The sequence below is a fragment of the Rhincodon typus genome, chromosome 26 (assembly GCF_021869965.1).
Source record: "Rhincodon typus isolate 14 chromosome 26, sRhiTyp1.1, whole genome shotgun sequence".
NCBI classification, from domain to species: domain Eukaryota; kingdom Metazoa; phylum Chordata; class Chondrichthyes; order Orectolobiformes; family Rhincodontidae; genus Rhincodon; species Rhincodon typus.
Window position 1 is genome coordinate 18,224,152 of NC_063357.1, and position 20,435 is coordinate 18,244,586.

The following is a 20,435-nucleotide window of genomic DNA, read 5'->3' on the forward strand; positions in this document are numbered from 1 at the left end:
GTGGAGAGAAATCAGAGTTAACATTTCGGGTCCAGTGACTCTTCCTCAGTTCTGAGTAACCTGTGTGACCTCAGTTCCTAGGAAGGGTCACTGGACCCGAAACATTAACTTTGACTTCTCTCCACAGATGCTGCCAGACCTGCTGAGCCTTTCCAGTGATTTCTGTTTTTGTTTCTGATTTCCAGCATCTGCAGTTCCTTCAGTTTTTATTGATGTCGGAATAATACTAGTGTAAACCATTACTCAGATTTTGCCTCAGCAATGATATAAAACTGTCAGAGATCAACTTCATTACTGTTATTATTATGACCACTCCCTGGGCTAAGTCTCCAAACTTGTTACAGTTCCAAATGGATAACCCAAGTTGTCAAGCTCTCAGATAAAGAGGGATAAACAGGCTGCCCTTCTTTATTTACTTTATTCTTTATTGGTTGCAGCAAGATTAATTAAAATGTACCTCCTTCCCTGGTGGATACCTTTTACCCAGACCAAATGAATTTATGTTTTAAAAGGAGCCAATTCAAACAGGTTCTCTTGAATTAACAGAAGAGTGATTTTGTTTCTAAAAATTCGAAGAAATCATGACAACACACATCCACACAAATTAAAAATTAGAAGTGAGTCCAAAAAGAGAGAAAAATAAAAAGCTATACAGATCAGTCTACAGGTTGTGAGTGACGATGCTGTGGCTTTAAGAGGTTTTAAGACCGAGTGCCAAGCTATATACTTGGAAAGCCAGTGAAGTAAACAGCTTGTGAGGCCTTGGGTATTTTTTTAAAGTTGGAACAATAGAAGCAGCCTGATGGGTGTGACCAACTCTCACAGACAAGAATTCATTTTTTTTTAGTTTTAGGGTTAGCTTTAACCAGTTGCTGTTGGAGTCTAAACAGGGCAGAAGCTGTTAGAGTTTTAAAGAAGTAGAAGCTATCTTTCCCCTGTTTTGCTTACAGCTAGAAGCTGGGGTTTCTCTCTACTGCTGGGTTACCTGTGAGACAAATCTATTTTCTGAATTCTGCCAAGCGATGTGTTTATGGGATGTTACTATATTGGAAGAGTGCATTAGTAATAGTTACTGTATGTATTATTCTGTTAAGTTTTCCAATACAGTTGTTTTTCTAAATTCCTCTTTCTTTCTGTTGTATCTTAACTATATTGTTTAAATAAATTGTGTTTTGCTCAATGTCATGTAGTTTGACCAGCCACATTGCATCTGCAATACAACACTTTATACTTGCCTTTAAAATAAGAAAAAGTTAGAGTCTAAGCCACCTTCTTAAAATATTTTGACGGGGTCTGGTCTGGTCCATAACACACACTTACTCTTAAAAGGGGAAGAGGCACAAACATGTCACTTGTCCAAACTACTGTCTTTATTGCCATCATGTTCAAAGTTTGAGATATTCATGGGAGATTACAGTTCAGTTTGTACTGTATTTCTTCCTTTGAAATTTTTTGTCACTGTCAGGTGTGACATTCCAGAATTCTTCTCCAGTCAGCCATTGGATTTACATTTACAGTTTTCTTCTGAAAAATAAAACACATGTTAGAATTAGAAGTTCACTGTGTCCGTAGGTAATCTGGGGTTATGATCCATGGTCATGGCAATATGAAGCAGACAGTAATGTCAAGAATCTGTGTAAGCACAATGTTGAAATCTAAAAGTTGATGTCAGTGATTCTATGCCTGCCCATAGGGTGCACTATTGAAAATTCTGCAATCAAAATCATCGAATGATGAATATTTGTACTTTTATTCTGTATCCTTACTGTAAAAACCTTGGCAAAAATTGCACCTTTTTGAATGAAGTGTAACGTTTCTTTTAAAACTGTGTACTACATCCATAATTAGAGCTGGAAAACTTTATTGAATTTGAAAATGCTATTCATATTTTTAATTTTTCTTGAAGGAATGTTCATGATATTTTAGTTCTATATAATCTCATATATATATGTATATATATATATCTCCTAGCATTTATTTTCTATACTTTCTGATTTGCAGTTTATGAGGATACTAGAATGTAATTGGTTCTTTGCACTATTTGATCACTGTTGTTGGATGGTTAGAAATCCTTTTGACTTGTAATCAGACTTAACCTGACTTCAGGAAAGGGTAATCAACACGAGTGATCATTAGATCTTTGTGAGCAGCTTTCTCAGAGATCAGCAGTGAGCACCATCAGGGCCCACATGTTAAATATAGACAAAAGAGAGGATCAGTTAGATACAATGAGGATGCTGGACCAGAGGGATCCAAAAGTGAAACGCAATGGAGAAAAGAACGATTAAAGCAGAGCTCTTCCAGATTTCATGCCGATATTTGAAACTGAGACTTCACAACGTATTGAACTAACATTTATTGGTATCAATGGGTTAACCAGCCCTGTTAATTCATAATGAGTTCCATTGTCACTGCTGTGCATTTTGTTTAGCAGGAAAGATGAGCTAAATTACTTCAATTGTGGCATGGTCAGGAGTCGGGTGCCCTTGAGGATGGTAGGCAATCAGATTGATTTATTTTGGCTTTTGTTCTCTCTCAGTGTATATGAGGTGGTTTACTAGGAGAAAGGAAGATAATTGCAGGTGTATTCAGCATGTTTTAGAATGAGTTCTTCACTATCAATCAGGCATTAGCCTTGTTGTCCTGTAATACCAGTCATCACTGAAATGGTACATTGCCTTGTCAATAGTCAGTTTACTTTTATTTCAAAGATCCAGCTTTTTCAGAAATCACATTTAGACGAATTATTCATAATAGCTTTTGGTTTTCTGTTTGACAGACACCAATTGGCACATTATTGCACTCCCTGTTCTTCAAATCATTTGTTTATTAGAGTAACTAAGTGGAAAGCAATGATTTCTGTTTGTGTTTAAAAAAAAGGCATTGACTCAGTCGGGGCAAACTTTTCACATTTCAATAAGCATTCCAGTTATCTATTGTATGAAGTGGTACAAAGAAAAAGTTGGATTGTTCAATTTCCTATTTAGTTACAACATACATAAGCATTATGCCTGTCCTTACCTCTTAAGACAGCAATTGGGCCGCTTCATGTTATTTCGATACATTGGTGTTATTTTCATGTCATCCCCATGACAATTATGAGAACACATTTCCTGCCCAATTCAAATCGACCTTTTCAATGGCAGTAGATTGTTTGTTGGATGAGCTATAAGGACGCAGAGGAGGGCATTATGACAAATACTATTACCGTGCACACTTGGCAATCATCCTGTAATGTGGAAGTCTCGGAGTAGGTGTAGAAGCATTGATTGGATTGAGCAGTAGTTCAACAGGAGGTGGAGGCAGAGAAGCAGATGTTATTTAAGGAGACTGGGGAGCATGTGTGGAAATTATGGCTTTTGTTGGAGATTTGAGATTCTGGTAGTACCAAGTAGAAGCTGGTAATCAAAATCAGAGGGAGATGATTGTTAGTGTTTGAGAGCACTGGGCAGGGAGTTATGTGATCTTGGTGTTTTAGAGGTGGATCAGTGATCAGGAATTCATTGGGCGTATGATCTAGGCACTTTTTTAGGCTTTCCAAGAAATGAAGTCGATGCAAGTGTGGAAATAGGGTCATAGATCCAACATAAATGGCATGAGGTTTCAAAACCTGAGTGGTGGGGTAGAGTCTTAAAGCATTGCATGTTGGTTAGAACTTAGCAATGTAGTGGGAAACGATTGAGGTGGGGTAGTCCAGTGGAATGAACAGCCAGAAGACTGGGAACTGAACTGCCTTTAGCCTCTGCTGAAACATCAAGTCCCAAGTTCCAAACATGTGTCTGTCTGCCTGTCTGCCTCTACTCACAATCTGTCAGTAGTCACTTACAATCTCAGATTCCTCCCATCCAATTGATAGAAAGTTAGTGCCTTTATATTCCTGCCTCAAATGTGTTTGAAGGCAAAATCTCTACTTCCTGAAGTAAATGGACAAAAACCCAAGGCTGAAGCTGTGCAATTTCCCACTATACATTCTTATCATGTAGCAGAATTGCAGAAATCGAAAGTGCATCCTTTGATGCACGGGAAGTTTGTCAATGTATACAGTTTTTATGAAGTGTAATTTTTAATATTTTTATAACCAAACCAAACATTCCTCACAAACACTAAAAAAAAACAATGTTGATGTAGTTTGCTCAAGAGAAATTTCTTCATAGATTTCTCAGCCAAATGAAGAGAAGCAAGTGGTGAGACAAGAAACCAATTCCCAATAAATATTTATTAAAGCAAATCTACTGCGGATCTGGAGTTCTGAAATAAAAACAGAAAGCGTTGGAGAAAGCCTGCAGGTCTGGCTGTATTATCCAAGATGTGTTAAGGCCTGGAGAAAGTCAGCCATGTTCTTGTTGAATAATGGGGGAGGATTAATGTACTGAATGGCCAACTCATGCTCCTATTCTTTTGTAACATCTGGCAGTTCTGAAGAAGAGGCATACTGGTCTCGAAATGTTAAAGTAATAAATGTATCCTTCACTATGCAAAGAAACCACAATCTAATCCCAGGTGTTGAATGTCTTTTCCATTTGTGTACTAAAGCTAGTCTGCATTTCTCCTTGTAGTTCTGAATTGAGAAATCCAGGTAGCCTTCCAAATTCAAATGGCATGGTTTGGGTGAAATGAAAATGATTTGAACTTCCCAAGTGTGCCTACTACATGATTACACACTTGTACGTTATCACTGCTAGAGTCTAATATCCAAAAAAACCCTAGTTTGAGTAATCAGACAGGTTAGCATAGCCCAAGAGGATGACACAGTGGTACTGCTGCCTCACAGTGCCGGGGACCCGGGTTCAAGTCCAGCCTTGGATTGTCTGTGTGGAGTTTGCACGTTCTCCCCATATCTGTATGGGTTTCTGCCACATGTTCTGGTTTCCTCCCACAGTCCAAATATGTGCAAGTAAGATGGATTGGCCATGGTTTATGTGAGGTATGGGCATAGGGTGGGGGAAGTCTGTGTGGGATACTCTTCAGAGGGTCTCTGCGGACAAAATGGGCCAATGGCCTCTTGCTGTGCTGTAGGGTTGCGACTGGCTTCCAGAGTGGGCATTGTATTGTAAAAATTGAATATTCTTTTTCAAATGAAAATGAGTGCATAAATTAAGAGCCATTGTCAACAACTGAGGTTGGACAAAGTATTGTCTCTCTATCTCTCTCTCTCTCTCTACTCCACTAGTCACATCATATATTAAAATGTGTTATCTAGTTACCAGGTAAAAAGATTCATCAACCAGGTTTCTTTAATAAACAACAGAATTATTCATTTATGAAAAACAAGTTTTAATCAACAGACACAAAGCTGATCAACACACTATTTGATATATATAAATAGTTACTCCGAAACAACCCTGCACATGTACATGTGATACATACCATGTAAAGTATTAATGTTGGAAACAATGCACTTTGGCTAAATACTTGTTAATTCTCAGAGAATCAAATAATAAGATTTGAGATGTTCCAGACTCCTTTCAGTCTTGCGTTCATGTACACACAGATAGATCACCAGACACAGACAGTTGCCACTAGACATACACAGTTGTCCCACTGTGTTCTCTTCAAATGCAGTTCGTTCAGGATACCACGAGGAGTTTGTCGAGACGCATTCAATGAAAATAGCTATTTGAGTTTTTCAACTCTCACATGGGATTGTCAACATGGTTTCTGGTCAAAAGAAAGTGGCAACCGCTGAGTTGGGGATCTTGTCTCTTCATAGATTACACCTCAACTCCAAACAATATCAAAACAAGTACAGTTCCTAATGGTCATAAAATCAGACTTGTTACTTCTGGTAAATCCTGCAGTTCCAAAATTTATCAACCTCAGCTTTTTACTTAGCTTAAAACATATCATTTGGAGTAATTGAATTTGAATGTGCCTTAGAAATAGTATGAACTGCAGATGCTGGAGTCAGAGATAACACAGTGTGGACCTGGAGGAACACAGCAGGCCAGGCAGCATCAGAGGGGCAGGAAAGTTGACGTTTCGGGTCAGGACCCTTCTTCAGAATGTGCCTTAGCATCTTTTCAATGTAAAAAAATCACCCTGTTAGAAAAGGCAAGGTTCAGGTATATCCCAGTATTTTAAATGACACAATCTTTACAATGCTATAGACATGAGTCCTCAAAAACTACCAATAATGGAAGTGACTTCATAACATCATCTAGTATAAAAGCATCTATTGTTCATCATTTATATCAATGATTTGGATGAGAATATAGGAGCTATGGTTAGTAAGTTTGCAGATTGGACATAATAAGTGGACAATTAAACAACTCACTGGAGGAGGAGGAGGCTCCACAAACATTCCCATCCTCAATGACGGAAGACCCCAGCACATCAGTGCAAAAGACAAGGCTGAAGCATTTGCAGCAATCTTCAGCCACAAGTGCTGAGTGGATGATCCATCTCGGCCTCCTCCACTGGTCTCCAGCATTACAGATACCAGTATTCAGCCAATTTGATTCACTCACGTGATATCAAGAAATGGTTGGAGACACTATATTCTGCAAAGGCTACAGGCCCCGACAACATTCCGGCAATAGTACTGAAGACTTGACCTCTAGAACTTACCTCTCCCTTAGCCAAGCTGTTCCAGTACAGTTACAATACTGGTATGTACCCGACAATGTGGAAAATTGCCCAGGTAATTGCCCAAGCAGGACAAATCCAACCCAGCCAATTACCGCCCCATCAGTCTCCTCTCGATCATCAGTAAAGTGATGGAAGGTGTCATCAACAGCGCTATCAAGCAGCACCTGCTCAGCAATAATCTGCTCAGCGACGCTCAGTTTGGGTTCCACCAGGGCTACTCAGCTCCTGACCTCATCACAGCCTTGGTTCAAACACGGACAAAAGAGCTAAATTCCAGAGGTGAGGTGAGAGTGACAGCCCTTGATATCAAGGCTGCATTCGACCGAGTGTGGCACCAAGGAGCCCTGGCAAAACTGGAATGAATGGGTATCAGGGGGCAAACGCTCCGATGGTTAGAGTCATACCTGACATAGGAAGATGGTTGTGAATGTTGGAGGTCAATCATCTCAGGTCCAGGACATCTCTGCAGGAGTTCCTCAGGGTAGTGTCCTCAGCCCAACCACCTCCATCTGCTTTATCAATGACCTTCCCTCCATCATAAGGTCAGAATTTGGGATGTTCACCGATGATTGCACAATGTTCAGCACCACTCGCGACTCCTCAGATACTGAAGCAGTCCAGACAATGGCTTGAACTAACAAATGGCAAGTAACATTCGCACCACACAAATGCCAGACAATGATCATCACCAATAAGAGACAAACTAAGCACCGCCCCTTGACATTCAATGGTGTTACCATCACTGAATCCCCCACTATCAACATCCTGGGGTTTATCATTGACTTAGTTGGACTCACTACATAAACACAGTGGCTACAAGAGCAGGTCAAAAGCTAGGAATACTGTGGTGAGTAACTCACCTCCTGACTACTCAAAGCCTGTCCACCATCTACAAAGCACAAGTCAGGAGTTCGATGGAATACTCCCCATTTGCCTGGATGAGTGCAGCCCCAGCAACACTCAAGAAGCTTGTCACCATCCAGGACAAAGCAGCCCGCTTGATTGGCACTGCATCCCTAAGCATCCACTCCCTCCACCACCGACGCTCAGTAGCAGCAGTGTGTACTTTCTGCAAGATCCGCTGCAGAAATTCACCATAGATCCTCAGACAGCACGTTCCAAACCCATGACCACTTCCATCTAGAAAGACAAGGGCAGCAGACATATGGGAACACCACCACCTCCAAATTCCCCTCCAAGTCACTCACCATCCTGACTTGGAAATAAATCGCCATTCCTTCACTGTCGCTGGGTCAAAATCCTGGAACCCCCTCCCTAATGGCATTGTGGGTCAACCCACAGCTGGCAGATTGCAGCAGTTTAAGAAGGCAGCTCACCACCACCTTCTCAAGGGCAACTGGGGATGGGCAAGAAATGCTGGTCAGCCAGTGATACCCACATCGCAAAAATGAATTTAAAAATGACACCAAAATTGTGACTGTGAACAAGGTTATCTAAGAGTACAACAAGATCTTGATCAGATGCACCAATCGGCCGAGAAGTGGCAGATGGAGTTTAATTTAGATAAATGTGACATGTTGCATTTTGGTGGAGCAAACCAGGGCAGGACCTACACAGTTAATGCTAGGGCTCTGGGGAGGTAGTTGAACAGAGGGACATAGGGGTGCAGGGTCACAGTTCCTTGGAATTCGCATTGCAGGGAGACAGGGTGTGAACAGATGTTTGGAGCAGGCTTGCCTTCATTGGTCAGAACATTGTACATAGGAGTTGGGCATTAGGTTGCAACTGTACGAGACATTGGTGAGAACACTTTTAGAATCATGAGGGGCATAAATAAGGTGAATATCAAGGTCTTTTTTGAAAGGTAGGGGTGTCCAAAACTAGAGGGTATAGGTTTAAGATGAGAGGAGTAAGATTTATGCAGGTTTTTCACACTGAGGGTGGTGCATGTGTAGAATGAGCTGCCAGTTGAGGTGGTGGAGGTGGGTACAATTACAACATTTAAAAGACATTTGGACAGGTACATGAACAAGAAAGGTTTAGAGGGATATGGGCCAAACCCAGGCAAATGGAACTTGTTCAGTTTGGTCCGCATGGACAATTTGGACCAACGGGCCTGTTTCTGTGCTGTATGACTCTGTGACTGCTACCACAATGTGAGGGCAAATATCTAAACTGTCCATCCACAGTATGACAATTCTCATCAGCCTTGTGATGTAAAAGGAGGTTTCAAAATTAATAAGAAATCTTTGTGCTCTCCTTTGCTGTTCCCAACCCTTAATTTTTGGAGATGAAACTTCAGCCACCCTGGTACTTTGGTTTAGAATTTCTACCTTAAACATTAACAGAAATTCATATGGCATCTTCAAAGCATTTTTTTTTAATAATTCCAGTAAGTGTTATTACTAGACAAGTCAGGTCCAAGCCTGAAATCTAGCTTAATTGATCAGTTTATTTTTTGGTTTTAATTCGCAAAGTTCCTTCTAAGTTCACCTGTCAGTCTATGGACCTTCACAGTCTGTGTACAGCACATTGGCTTCCTGAACCAGATGCCCATGTATCCACATGCTGATCAACATGCACAGACCCTCCAAATGCTGTACAGCCTAGAGTGAACATTATTACTGAGATGGCCTCTCATTAAAACAAACACGCAATGCTGCAGAATCCAATTTAACAGTAAAACAGAAGTTTATCATGCAAAAGAAATGAAGATAAATAGAATAAACCAATTTACACTTAACACACACTTAAAGATTTTGAAACACACAGTAAGTATATAATTTTACTAATCCCAAAAGCACTCCTTCATCGCATGCAAGCCAACCAATTCCCTTCTCTATCACCTTTGTAGGGTTTAATTTAACTGGGGCTTCAACTCCCACTCTTGAGGATCTGATAGCTTCTTGCTGGAACCTTCATACAATTGACCTTAAACTCTCTCAGATTCAAATAACCTCTTCAGGGTTTTAACCAAACATTTCTGATTTGGAACTATTACTACACATCTTAATCTGAAATAACCTACTGTAAAAAATCTAAATAATCTTCTCCTTTTCTCAGCAGCAACAGATTTGTACATCCATGCTCATATAAAAACTCTACAGAACTTCCCAAACTGAACTAATACAAATCATCTTTTCCAAGCTACGGGTATATATAAAAGAAAAAAATAATCCCAACTTTCTAAACCAGAGCCTGATGCACAACTATTTACTTTGTTTGCTTGTAAAATTCTCCTAATATAAAGGAAAAAACATTCCTATGCAGGAAGTCTTTCTCTTGTACTGTTTTAAAATAAATCAGCACGCCTACAGAAATATTCAGAAGTTAATTATTAAACCCCTTCAGACACACAGAAAACCCCATATGCCACCAGTTCAAAATTCAACAATCCAAACTCAGAATAAGTAATAATAAAATATGTGTACATCATGCAATGAAATGCCCCAAGGTGCTTCACAGGAGTATCACAAAACTAGGTATGGCACTGAGTCACATAAGGAAAATTAGATCAAATGACAAACAGCTTAGTCAAAGAGGCCATTTGTAAGTGTTAAGGGAGGAAAGCAAGGTAGAGAGGCATAAAGGTGAAGGAAGAGTATACCAGAGTTTTGTCCTTATGGAATTGAAAGCACAGCCATCATTGGTGGAGTAATTAAAATTAAGGATGCTAAGGAGAGCACAGAATTACAGTTGTTTAACTACCATGGAAAGTTGTGGGGCTGGAGGAGATGTCAGAGATAAGGAGAGATGAGGACATGGATGGATTTGAAATACACATGAGAGTTTTAAAATTAAAGTATTGGCTGGCCAGGAGCCTATGCAGGTTAGCTCTGAGTTAAGATACAGATAGTGGAGATTCTTATAACCTCAAGCTTACACACCGTTAAATGTAACAAGATCAAGCAGGAGTAATCAAGTCTCAAGGTAACAAAGACATAGATGAGAGTTTTAGCAGCAGATGAGACTGAGACAGGAATGAAGTTGGGCAATGCCTCAGAGGTGGAAGTAGACAGTCTTAACGATGGCAACAAGTATAAGGTCAGAAGCTTGTCTTAGGGTCAGATATGACTCCAGCTTTGCCAGTAGATAAACTTTTCAAACTATTGTCAGGGAAAGGGATGGAGTCAGTAGCTAGGAATGGAGTTTGCAGTGGGACTGAAAACAATGACTTCAACTTCCTAATATTTAATTGGAGGAAATTTGTGTTCATCCAATACTGGATGACATAGAAACAGCCTGGCAAGATAATAACAGTGAATGAGCCAGGAGAGGTTTAGCACTCCATTGCTGCAATACTTCAAATCATTTTGACTCTCTTTTCCAAAAAGTTCTATTCATCTATTTTAAATCTCCATCTAAAGCTTTGAGTTTGTTCCCTCAACTATTTTTCTCTTGTGTATCTCTGCCACTTTACATTCCTCCCAGCAAAGAGTGCTTTGTGATATTCTCTACATAAATGCCACATTCGGAATAGTTTTATTCCACTTTTTTTTGGTGTCTTGAGGGTTGCTGACTCAGTCAATGTCAACCAGTACTTTCAAAATGAATTCAATCAGTAGCTTGTTGGGAATTAGACTGGATGGTGTAGCAATAAATATAAGGTGAATAGCTCTTCTCTATAATGTGGTCATTCATGTGAGCTTGTGCCTTTGCCTCATCATCACCTATCTTTGGACATCGCTGTCACTGATTGGGCACACTATTTAACTGATGTGGAGTACTCTGCCTAAAGTGTCCTCGAACAAAATAGAAGTCTGAAGTTAGTATGTGAGCACTCAGAGAGCAACCAAGCAATCCTGTGATGCAGCCTGGTCCAATCCAGCTGCCTGTTCATGCACACAAAGTGTCCTTGCAGCAGCATTTCGTAGCTAGTTGTTGATGCACCATGAAGGACAGTGTTAAATGGCAGAAACATCCTGAAAATGGATTGTGAAGGTGCCATGGTGTTTCTGAGAGGCTGGGCAGTTTGTCAGATGTCAGCATCCATGGACAGGGGGTGAGTGCAGCTGGTGCCTTCCCCCTGAGATGTTGTTGATGCCTGTCTGATATGGCAATCCAAGAAGCAAGCTCCAGGTATGCCCTCTGACTTTCATGTTGGGAATTGTCAGCATGAGTTTCCTTGCAGCAGGTGCTAAAATAGGAAACTGCATACTAATGAGATGAGATTTGTAGTTAATGAGGCTATTAACAAGCAATTATTCCCATTAATAGGCATCACGCCACTCTCTAGCAAGAATTTTGCCTCATTGTCCGGAACTGTACAAAAATGCAATTGAAATGTCCTTGACGTCGAGAAAGGCCTGACCTGATAGTGCATGGAGCAATGCTCCCAGATTTCTCACCATGGCCAATGTCATTCAGGCCCCTATTAGATTCTGCCTGAGGAAATGGATAAACAGTTCACTCAGTTTGAGAATCGAGAAACGTCAGGAGGAGATAAGGGGTAGATTGTTCATGTGTGGGAGGTGTTTGCTTAATGGGATTTACAAGCTATTTCCATTCCTATTTTGTTGATGGGATATTATGGCTGAAAGCAATAGATGAAGAGACACTTTCAATTGTATAAATTGAACGGTAATGGGATTGCAGCATGGGATTTATGTAAAAGATGGTAATATTTATTTCACTACAACACGTATCCTGAGGGAAACTTCTCATTTATGTTGAGAACAACTTGTTTTACAGTATAACTGATATGATGCCATAATTTTAATTGCACTGCATTGTGTTTTGTATAGTGTGCAAGTAGTCTCTGATGGAGGAATTTAAAAGAGTTCGAAACCTGAAATATTTTTATCAGTAGGAGTGAGTGCAAACACAAACTAAATTTGGGAATATATGCTTAGCTGCTGCTCAGTCAAATCCTGTTAGTTGCTTTGCAAAATATCTTGCTGTTTAGTCGGGATTTCTATAAACATACAGATAAAAATAACCGGCTTTTATAGCACAGTTCAACTCATCATCATTATCCCCTTACATTTACACTGTCAGTAAAACTCAACAGAAGAGAAACTGGAAACAATATATTCACGTGGATTTAAAGGTTGATTCAAAATTCGTTTTTATTTTTAGTTGAAATCTGGCAATTCATTTATTATATTTAGTCTGATGACGCAGGTAACATTCCGTACTTTACTTTGAAAGCTTACTTTTCATGTTCTTATGAATCTGGATTCCTTGGTGTCCTGGCAAGTTTATCGAGTCACAAATCCAACACTCCTAAATCTCCTATTGATTCAATCTTGGCATCTGCTGATTGACCGAATCTCAGCCAGGTCAAACCAGGGTTAGGAAAGGAGAAAAATGGGCAGAATTCTGCTGCTGTTTGCTACCACGCGTCTTGTGTGGACTATCAACGTTGGATCAGCCCCAAAGTGGACAAATCAGTCTGCTCAAACCACCTTGTACATGATTAATAGTCACTTGACTGGGGTTGTATCAAGAAGACAATGGCTTGTGAAGAGGAAAGATGGGGGAAGGGACAAAAATTAGCAAGCAATAGAAAGTGAATCAGTATGATTTATTTAGAACATGGGTCACACCGAGTTATTTTGAGTTGACACATGCAGTTATCCAAATTCCTTTGGGATGATTATAAATATGCACAAAATAATTTCTGTCAAGTAACACAATACAAACTCTGAAGAGTTTGAAAGCTGCTAAGAGGATTCCAAATGCTATTTAGAGTTCTGCATAGATTACACTGGGTTTTACAAAACAAAGTAGCATTATTGAACTGATCTTATTTTTACAAGTTTGGCTCACTTTCAAATTATGTTCTTCTTGCTTCGTCTTAATCTATGTCCAACTTCCTAACAAAACTAATGAATAATTGTAAGCTCTAAATCACATCCCATGCTGCATTGTGTAATGTTACCAAGAATCTTCTGTTTGTGCTTTCTGTATTTTAAGACCCCCAAAGTTGATTTTGCAACTCTTACATTTTTGGCCAAATATTCAGAGTAAGTTATCTCATTGGGCCACTCTGATTTCACTGCGATGGGAAAATATTTTGGCTGCAACACCCTCTCGGTCCCTCTTTTCTTTCATTATTGATTTTCAAATCTCGATAATCTCCACAATGTCATGGTTCACTCAGTTGGTAGCTTTCTTGTCTGAGAGCCAGAAGGTTGAGCCTCAGATGAGGATTAATACTATGTCCTGATTATTCCCATATAGTCCTCGGGGATTACTATAAGAATATAACAACATTTGAAATAAAAGCTAGAATAGGCCTGCACTGCTATTCAACAAGATCATAGGTGATTTTCTACCTCAGCTCCATTTTCCTGCATTCGCTCCACATTCTTTAATTTCTTTAGTATCCAACAATTGTTTAGCTTCTGCCTTGAATATACTCAGTTACTGAGCATTCACTGCTCTCTCAGACAGAGCATTTCAAAGATTTGACACTCTTTTAGTGAAAAAACTTCTAACGTGGTCTCTGCCATTTCAGAAACTTAGACCTCTTTGACCTATTGATGCATATTTCGGTTGCTTCATTCAAATATGATTTTCAGTTGAAGGGTCTGAAGAAGGGTCTAGGCCCGAAACGTCAGCCTTCCTGCTCCTCTGATGCTGCTTGGCCTGCTGTGTTCATCCAGCTCTACACCTTGTTATTTCAATTGTTTGTTCTGTTTTGAGTTAGCTTAGTCAGCTAGATACCCAACGTGTGGATGTGAATAATACCAACAGGCACAGGGCTCAATCCCCATTACGATTGAGGTAGGCTGTAGGTTTGCTACCTTGCTGTACCCATAGTAGAGAAAATCACAGCATTACGACACATTTTCAGCAAATAATCACCAAGGGCCCACCTTCGAGCAGAGAACTCGAAATGAAGGCAGTCCTTTAAGAGCCAAAAACATGAAAACCAGTTTCACTTGAACATTAACAAGAATTGGAGTCGGCTATTGCCCACAAAATGTATCAGTGTAGAGTATGAACTATTTCTGCGCGTTAACTATGACACAAAAGACTGTAGATACAAAAATCAGAAACAAGAAAACAGCATGCTGGAAACACTCAGTAGGGCCCAGATGTCACCTGGTCTACTGAGTATTTCCAGCATTTTTCTGTTCTTATTTAATGAACTCTGGGACTTTGATTTCACTTGAATACACTTCTGTTTCTCCTTCAAAGGGAATAACATCCAGATGCTACTAGTGAGAGAAGAATGCCCAATGCTCTCAGAATGTGATTAAAGCACTGTGAGTAATTTTCTTTCCCAATGGATTTTATTGAATTTTCTTTTCTAAAAATTTCCTCTTGTGTTCCTGCAGCGTATTTGCTGAGCTGTGGATTTCCACAGAAGCCGTCCTTTGGCGATGTGTCTGTCACCAGCCTCCATCCTGGTGGAGTGGCGCACTTCTACTGTAACACAGGTTACCACCTGCAAGGTTTCCCTTCCCTCACCTGTGTCAATGGCAGCAAGCCTCGCTGGAGTGACAATGAACCGGAATGCATCGGTAAGCATGACAGGAGCACGCCTCATCTTTGGCAACATCTTTGTCCAAAGTGCTTTTTAAAAGCAAGGTAGATTGTCTGAGCGCTTTGTGCCTTTGGAGTAAACGAGGCTTTTCAGTGCTCTTCCCTCCTTTAAGACTGTCCTCCCAACCTCCTTTTTTGACCAGATTACAGTCCAGCTGTCACTGCAAAGTAATTTGGCATGTTTCACCACATTAAAGATGCTATATAAGCACAAGTTGTTGTTGCACATCTCACTCAGCTCAATTCTGGAAAAAGAAAAAGACAATAGCAAATCCCTTCATGTTAAGAATATGTGGGTGCCTGTAAAGTAACTGGACAAAAGTGGAGTTAATGGACTTTGGAATGCAAATTTTTCAAATTAGTTTTGTACGAGTTATAAACTTTAATTACGGCTGCTGTTCAATATAGTGCTTTCTTCTAGCTTAGTTTAAGTCATTATATAACTTTAGCACTCTTATACATTCGTTTGTCCAATCTACTTTCTACTACTTCATTTCCTCTTGTAATGTTCTCTGTATTTTGATTCCAAATTTTTACTAATTCTAGTCGAACTTCTTCATGTAGAAAAGTGGTAAAGGACTTCAGCCTGGAGAATGTGAGCTTAGACATTTGGGGAGGATAAATAAAGCAGTAAATGGGAGGATATTCAGAGAGGCAGAGGAAGTGAGAGACCTTGAAGTGCCACTCCGCAGGTCTCCGAAGGTGGCAAGGCAGATAGATGAGTTGGCAAAGAGAGATTATGAGATGTTTTCCTTCACCGGACAAGGTATTAAATACAGAGGCAAGGATTGCTAATGCCGGTAGATCTTGTTCATGCTCCAGTGCAGATGAGATGGGCTGAAGGGCCACTTTCCGTGCTGTAAAATTCCTATGACTCTATTACTAACTCTATGATTATTGTTGTGAAACAACCGTCTTTCTAATGTATAACTGTTACTAAACAGAGCCATATGCCTCCTCAGTATCATCGCTTCATTTCTCCTGACTATGGGGAGGCGATGGCCTAGCTGTACTGTCACTAGGCTACTAATCCACAGGCCCAGGTAATGTTCTAGGGAACTGGGTTTGAATCTCACCATGGCAGATGGTGGAATTTGAATTAAATGCAAACAATCTGGAATTAAGAGTCTAATGGTGACTGTGTCTTGCCAATTGTCAGGAGAATCTATCTGGTTCATTAATGACCTTTAGGGAAGGAAATTACTGGACCTACCTTGTCTGGTCTACATGTGAGTCCACACCCACAGCAAGGTAGTTGACTCTTAACTGCCTTCTGGGCCATTAGGGATGAGCAATAAATGCTGGTCTAGCCAGTGATGCCCAGATTCCCAGGAAGGACTTTTAAAAGAAATTGCTTCAATCCTACCACCTCCTGCAATCTGTATTACAAAGAATTCCTGCAGTGAATAAACAGCCAGTCCTGTCATCTCTGGCATATGTGTCTGAATCCAGTTTGGACTAATCTGTCAGTTCTAAGAATACTCTACCCTGATCAATATAACTGCAGGCCCACAGCAGCCCACAGCTTGACATAAATGAGCAATATGCCCAGGCAGCTATAATCACATTTGAAAGTAGAATCATTCACAACTGATGCAGCAGAAGGTGCTCTTCTGAAGTTCAAGTTAAAATGACTTTTTAAGCAGAGTATGGTGGGTTTTACAGTCTCACAGACCATGCTGTTTCCAACCTAAGAGAATTTTTTACTCTGAGGGCAAAATGGGAAAAAATCCACTTAGCATCAACAGAAATCAATTTTATATAATACACATTTTTAAAACATTTATGCATATGTGTATGTAGATCTCTAAACTAACACTAACGTGATACAGTTGGGACAAAACCACTAGCAGTAATAGAATGGACTAACTGGTAAAGATTTCTGATGATTATTTCAATATATTATTGATATATGTACTCAAATATTGGATGTGATGGCATCAGTATTCTATCAAATAGAATAAGCTGTGTTTGATTTTTCTGCAGTGTCTAGGAACGGATTCCATATGTTATTTTACTTAAAGCCAAAGTGAATAGGCGCTTTGCTCTTGGCAGGTTTTATACCACAAGGAACAGAAAAGTCCTATTATTGCTGACTTCATTTAATTATGTCTTGTACAATCCTTTTCACCTAGCCCATCTGAGCAGGAACACTGGGAGGTAAGGTAGGGTACTGTTTGATTAATTAAAATTAAAATTCAGCTTTTGCTTTGGGTAAATGATTCACTCCCAGCTTCATAATCTGTCACCTCAATAAATATTAATCCCATCCCTTCTGTATTATTTATCTAAGCAATATTATCAGAATAACACTTCTCTGGGTGTGTTTTATCTGGATATCTAAGAGGAGTTACAATGAGAAATCTATTCATAGATGATTACAAGTGATAAAGCTAGTTTAACCATAGAACCATAGAAAGGTATATCTCAGAAAGAGTCCATTCAGCCCATTGTATCTGTACTGGCTGTACAAACTTGCTGTCCTTTCTAATCCCATATGCCAATAACTGGTCCGTAAACCTGTAGGTTACAATGCTTTAGGTGCTGATCCAAATTCCTTTTAAATGAGATGAAGGTTTTCACCTCAGTCACCAAACAGGGCAATAAATTCCAGATACTCACCACCCTCTGAGTGAGAAAAACTTTCCTCATGTCCCCTCTAATCCATCTATCCTGGTAATTGACCTTTATCTAGAGGCATCAGATTTCCCATCTCCATTCAATCTAAGCCCTCTTTTTTCTTATTGTCTCGAGGGACATGGGTGTCTCAGGCTGGCCAACATTTATTGCTCATCCCTAGTTACACCTCAGTTAAACCAGCCCTTGGCCTCTTCTGTTCAAAGGTAAACAATGCTGACCCATCCAATCTTTCCTCATAGGTGTAATTTTCACGTCCTGCAGCATTCTCGTAAATCTCCTCTGTTCTTTGTCAGGAGCGGTTATGTCCTTCCTGTAGTTTGCTTACCAGAACTGTTCACAAAACTCCAGCTGTGGCCTAACCAGCGTATTATATAGTTCCAACATTTCACCTTTGTGTTCAATACTTTTCCCAAGAGGGAAAACATCCCATATGCTTTCTTTACCACCTTATCTGCCTGTCCTGTGACTTTCAGGTTCCTGTGAACATATACTCCAAGGTTTCCCACTTTCTCCACCTCTCTTAATATCCTCCTGTTTATTGCTTTTCCTTTGTTTTGTTTGCATTCCCTAAATGCATAATCTCCACTTGTTAGTTTGAGTTCCATTTGCCACTTCTCTGTCCACTCCAAATAAAAACAATGATATTTCCCTCAGGTCACCAGCCATCCTCTTCACTATCTACTCACTGGCCAATTTTTGTATCAGCTGCAAATTTCCCAATAATGCCTCCCACATTTAAGTTCAAATCCTTAATATGTGCCACAGACAACAAGCAACCCAAAATTGAGCCCTACACTGCACCACTGGAAAGGCTTTCCATTTGCAAAAACAATACAACATATTGTGACCATGGAACTTCATCTCCATAATGACTGTGTGATGGTCTCTCCTATAATGCTGTCATGGAGCATTTGTGAAAGGCAAGTTGGTGAGAATGAGGTCAAGTCAGTATTTTCCTCCCATGAGTTCCCTCACCACTTGCTACAGACAGGACTAGCAGCTATGTCCTATAGGACTCAGCCAGCTCAATCAGTAGTGGTGCTGCCAAGCCACTCTTGGTGAGGGACATTGAATTTTCCACCCAGAATATGTTACCGCCTTCAGTACTTCCTCTAATTGCAGTTCAAGATGAGGGAGTATTGATTCATCAGCTGAGGGAGCAGGATATTTCCTTGTCCTTGTTTCACCTGCGATTTCATGGGGCTGAAGTTATTGCTGAAGACTCCTCCCTGCAATTCTTCTCCCGATCGTACATCACTGAGCTGATGACTCCTCTTGCGGGTGTGTTCTGCTGGTAGGGCAAGACATAGGGATGGAGATGGTAGTGTCTAGCACACTGTCAACAATGTATGATTCTGTGAGTCTGACTATGTCAGGCTGATGCTTGATTAGTGTGTGGCACAGCTCTCCCAATATTGGCACAAGCTCCCGGATGTTGGATAGAAGGGTTGACAGGGCTGAGTCTGTCACTGTCATTTCCTAGGTCAATGCTGGTTTGTCCATCCAGTTTTGTTCCTTTCTTAGGCTTTTGATGCAGCTGGGCAGTTTGTTAGGTCATTTTAAAGGGTACGTCAGAGTCAACCACAATGCTGACTGGGTTGTATGTAGGTCAGACCAAGTGAGGATAACAGTTTTCCTTCTCTACAGGACACTAGTGAGCCAGATGGGTTTTTGCAACAATCAACAATTTCACCGTGGTTGACATTGTTCTAGTTTTTAATTTGAGATTTCAGTTCTGAAATGAAATTGATCATCTGTCTTGTTGGGATTCCGGCCCATTTTCTCCACATTGTGCTCTGAATTATTAGCTCAAGTGACCCTAGTACCACACAACTGGCTCCATAAAAGAGAATGCAGAGCAGTGCACGACGAACACAGCAACGAGAGAGCACAGAAGTCCCTGGACCTCCTGCTGCTCATTACGGTAACCATCAAGACACTACAAATTCAGGTATCAGCCAGAAAAAGAAACTCTGCAACTTGGATGACATATCATTGCTAACATCCTGCAGTTGACAGCCATTCTCTTCACTATTAACTAACTTGGCCAATTTTTGTGTCATTTGCTCATTTCCCAGTGGTGTGTCCCACATTTGATTCTAAATCATTGGTATGTATTAGAAAAGCATGAGATCCAAACTGAACCCAGTGGAACACCATCAGAAACCACTTTCCATTTGTAAAATCATCTGTTAGCCATGTTAGCCTTCCTGCTCCTCTGATGCTGCTTGGCCTGCTGTGTTCATCCAGCTCTGCACCTTGTTATCTCTGTTAGCCATTACTATTTATTTTCCGAGTCTGAGCCAATTTGGATCCAACCCACCACATTCCCCGTGGGCTTATATTTTTCTGGCCAGTCTTCCATGTAAACCTTGTGAAATGCTGCATTAAAATCCATGCAGACAACATCTATTGCATTACCCTCAACAGATAGTACTTATTAGTTCTTCAAAAATTCAAAGAAAGTAGCAAGACATAACCTTCCCTTAATTCTAACTCTCAGTATTATTTCTCGTCATTTAAAGTCATAACAATCAGTCCTGTGAGTATTTGTCTATCTCTTGTGCATTTTTTGAACAATGGTACAGCATTCACAGACCTCCAATCCTCCGGGACGTGTATCCTCAACGCACCTTTTAAGTTCTTGCTGAAAACCTCTAACAACCTGATTTACAATTCATCTGGTCCTAGTGATTTGTCCCCATCAAGAAAGTCAGTCCTACCAGCATTTCCCCTCTGATTCTGCCCAT

The 20,435-nt window shown here is 40.3% G+C and overlaps 1 protein-coding gene across 1 annotated transcript in view; it reads left to right on the top strand.

The window, feature by feature from the left end:
* LOC109930302 (seizure protein 6 homolog) overlaps positions 1-20,435 on the top strand; it is an 834,907-nt gene that overhangs the window by 659,660 nt on the left and 154,812 nt on the right. The window contains exon 5 of the mRNA XM_048612359.1: positions 14,838-15,023. Coding sequence (XP_048468316.1) covers positions 14,838-15,023 — 186 coding nt within the window. The remainder of the gene's footprint in view (positions 1-14,837; positions 15,024-20,435) is intronic.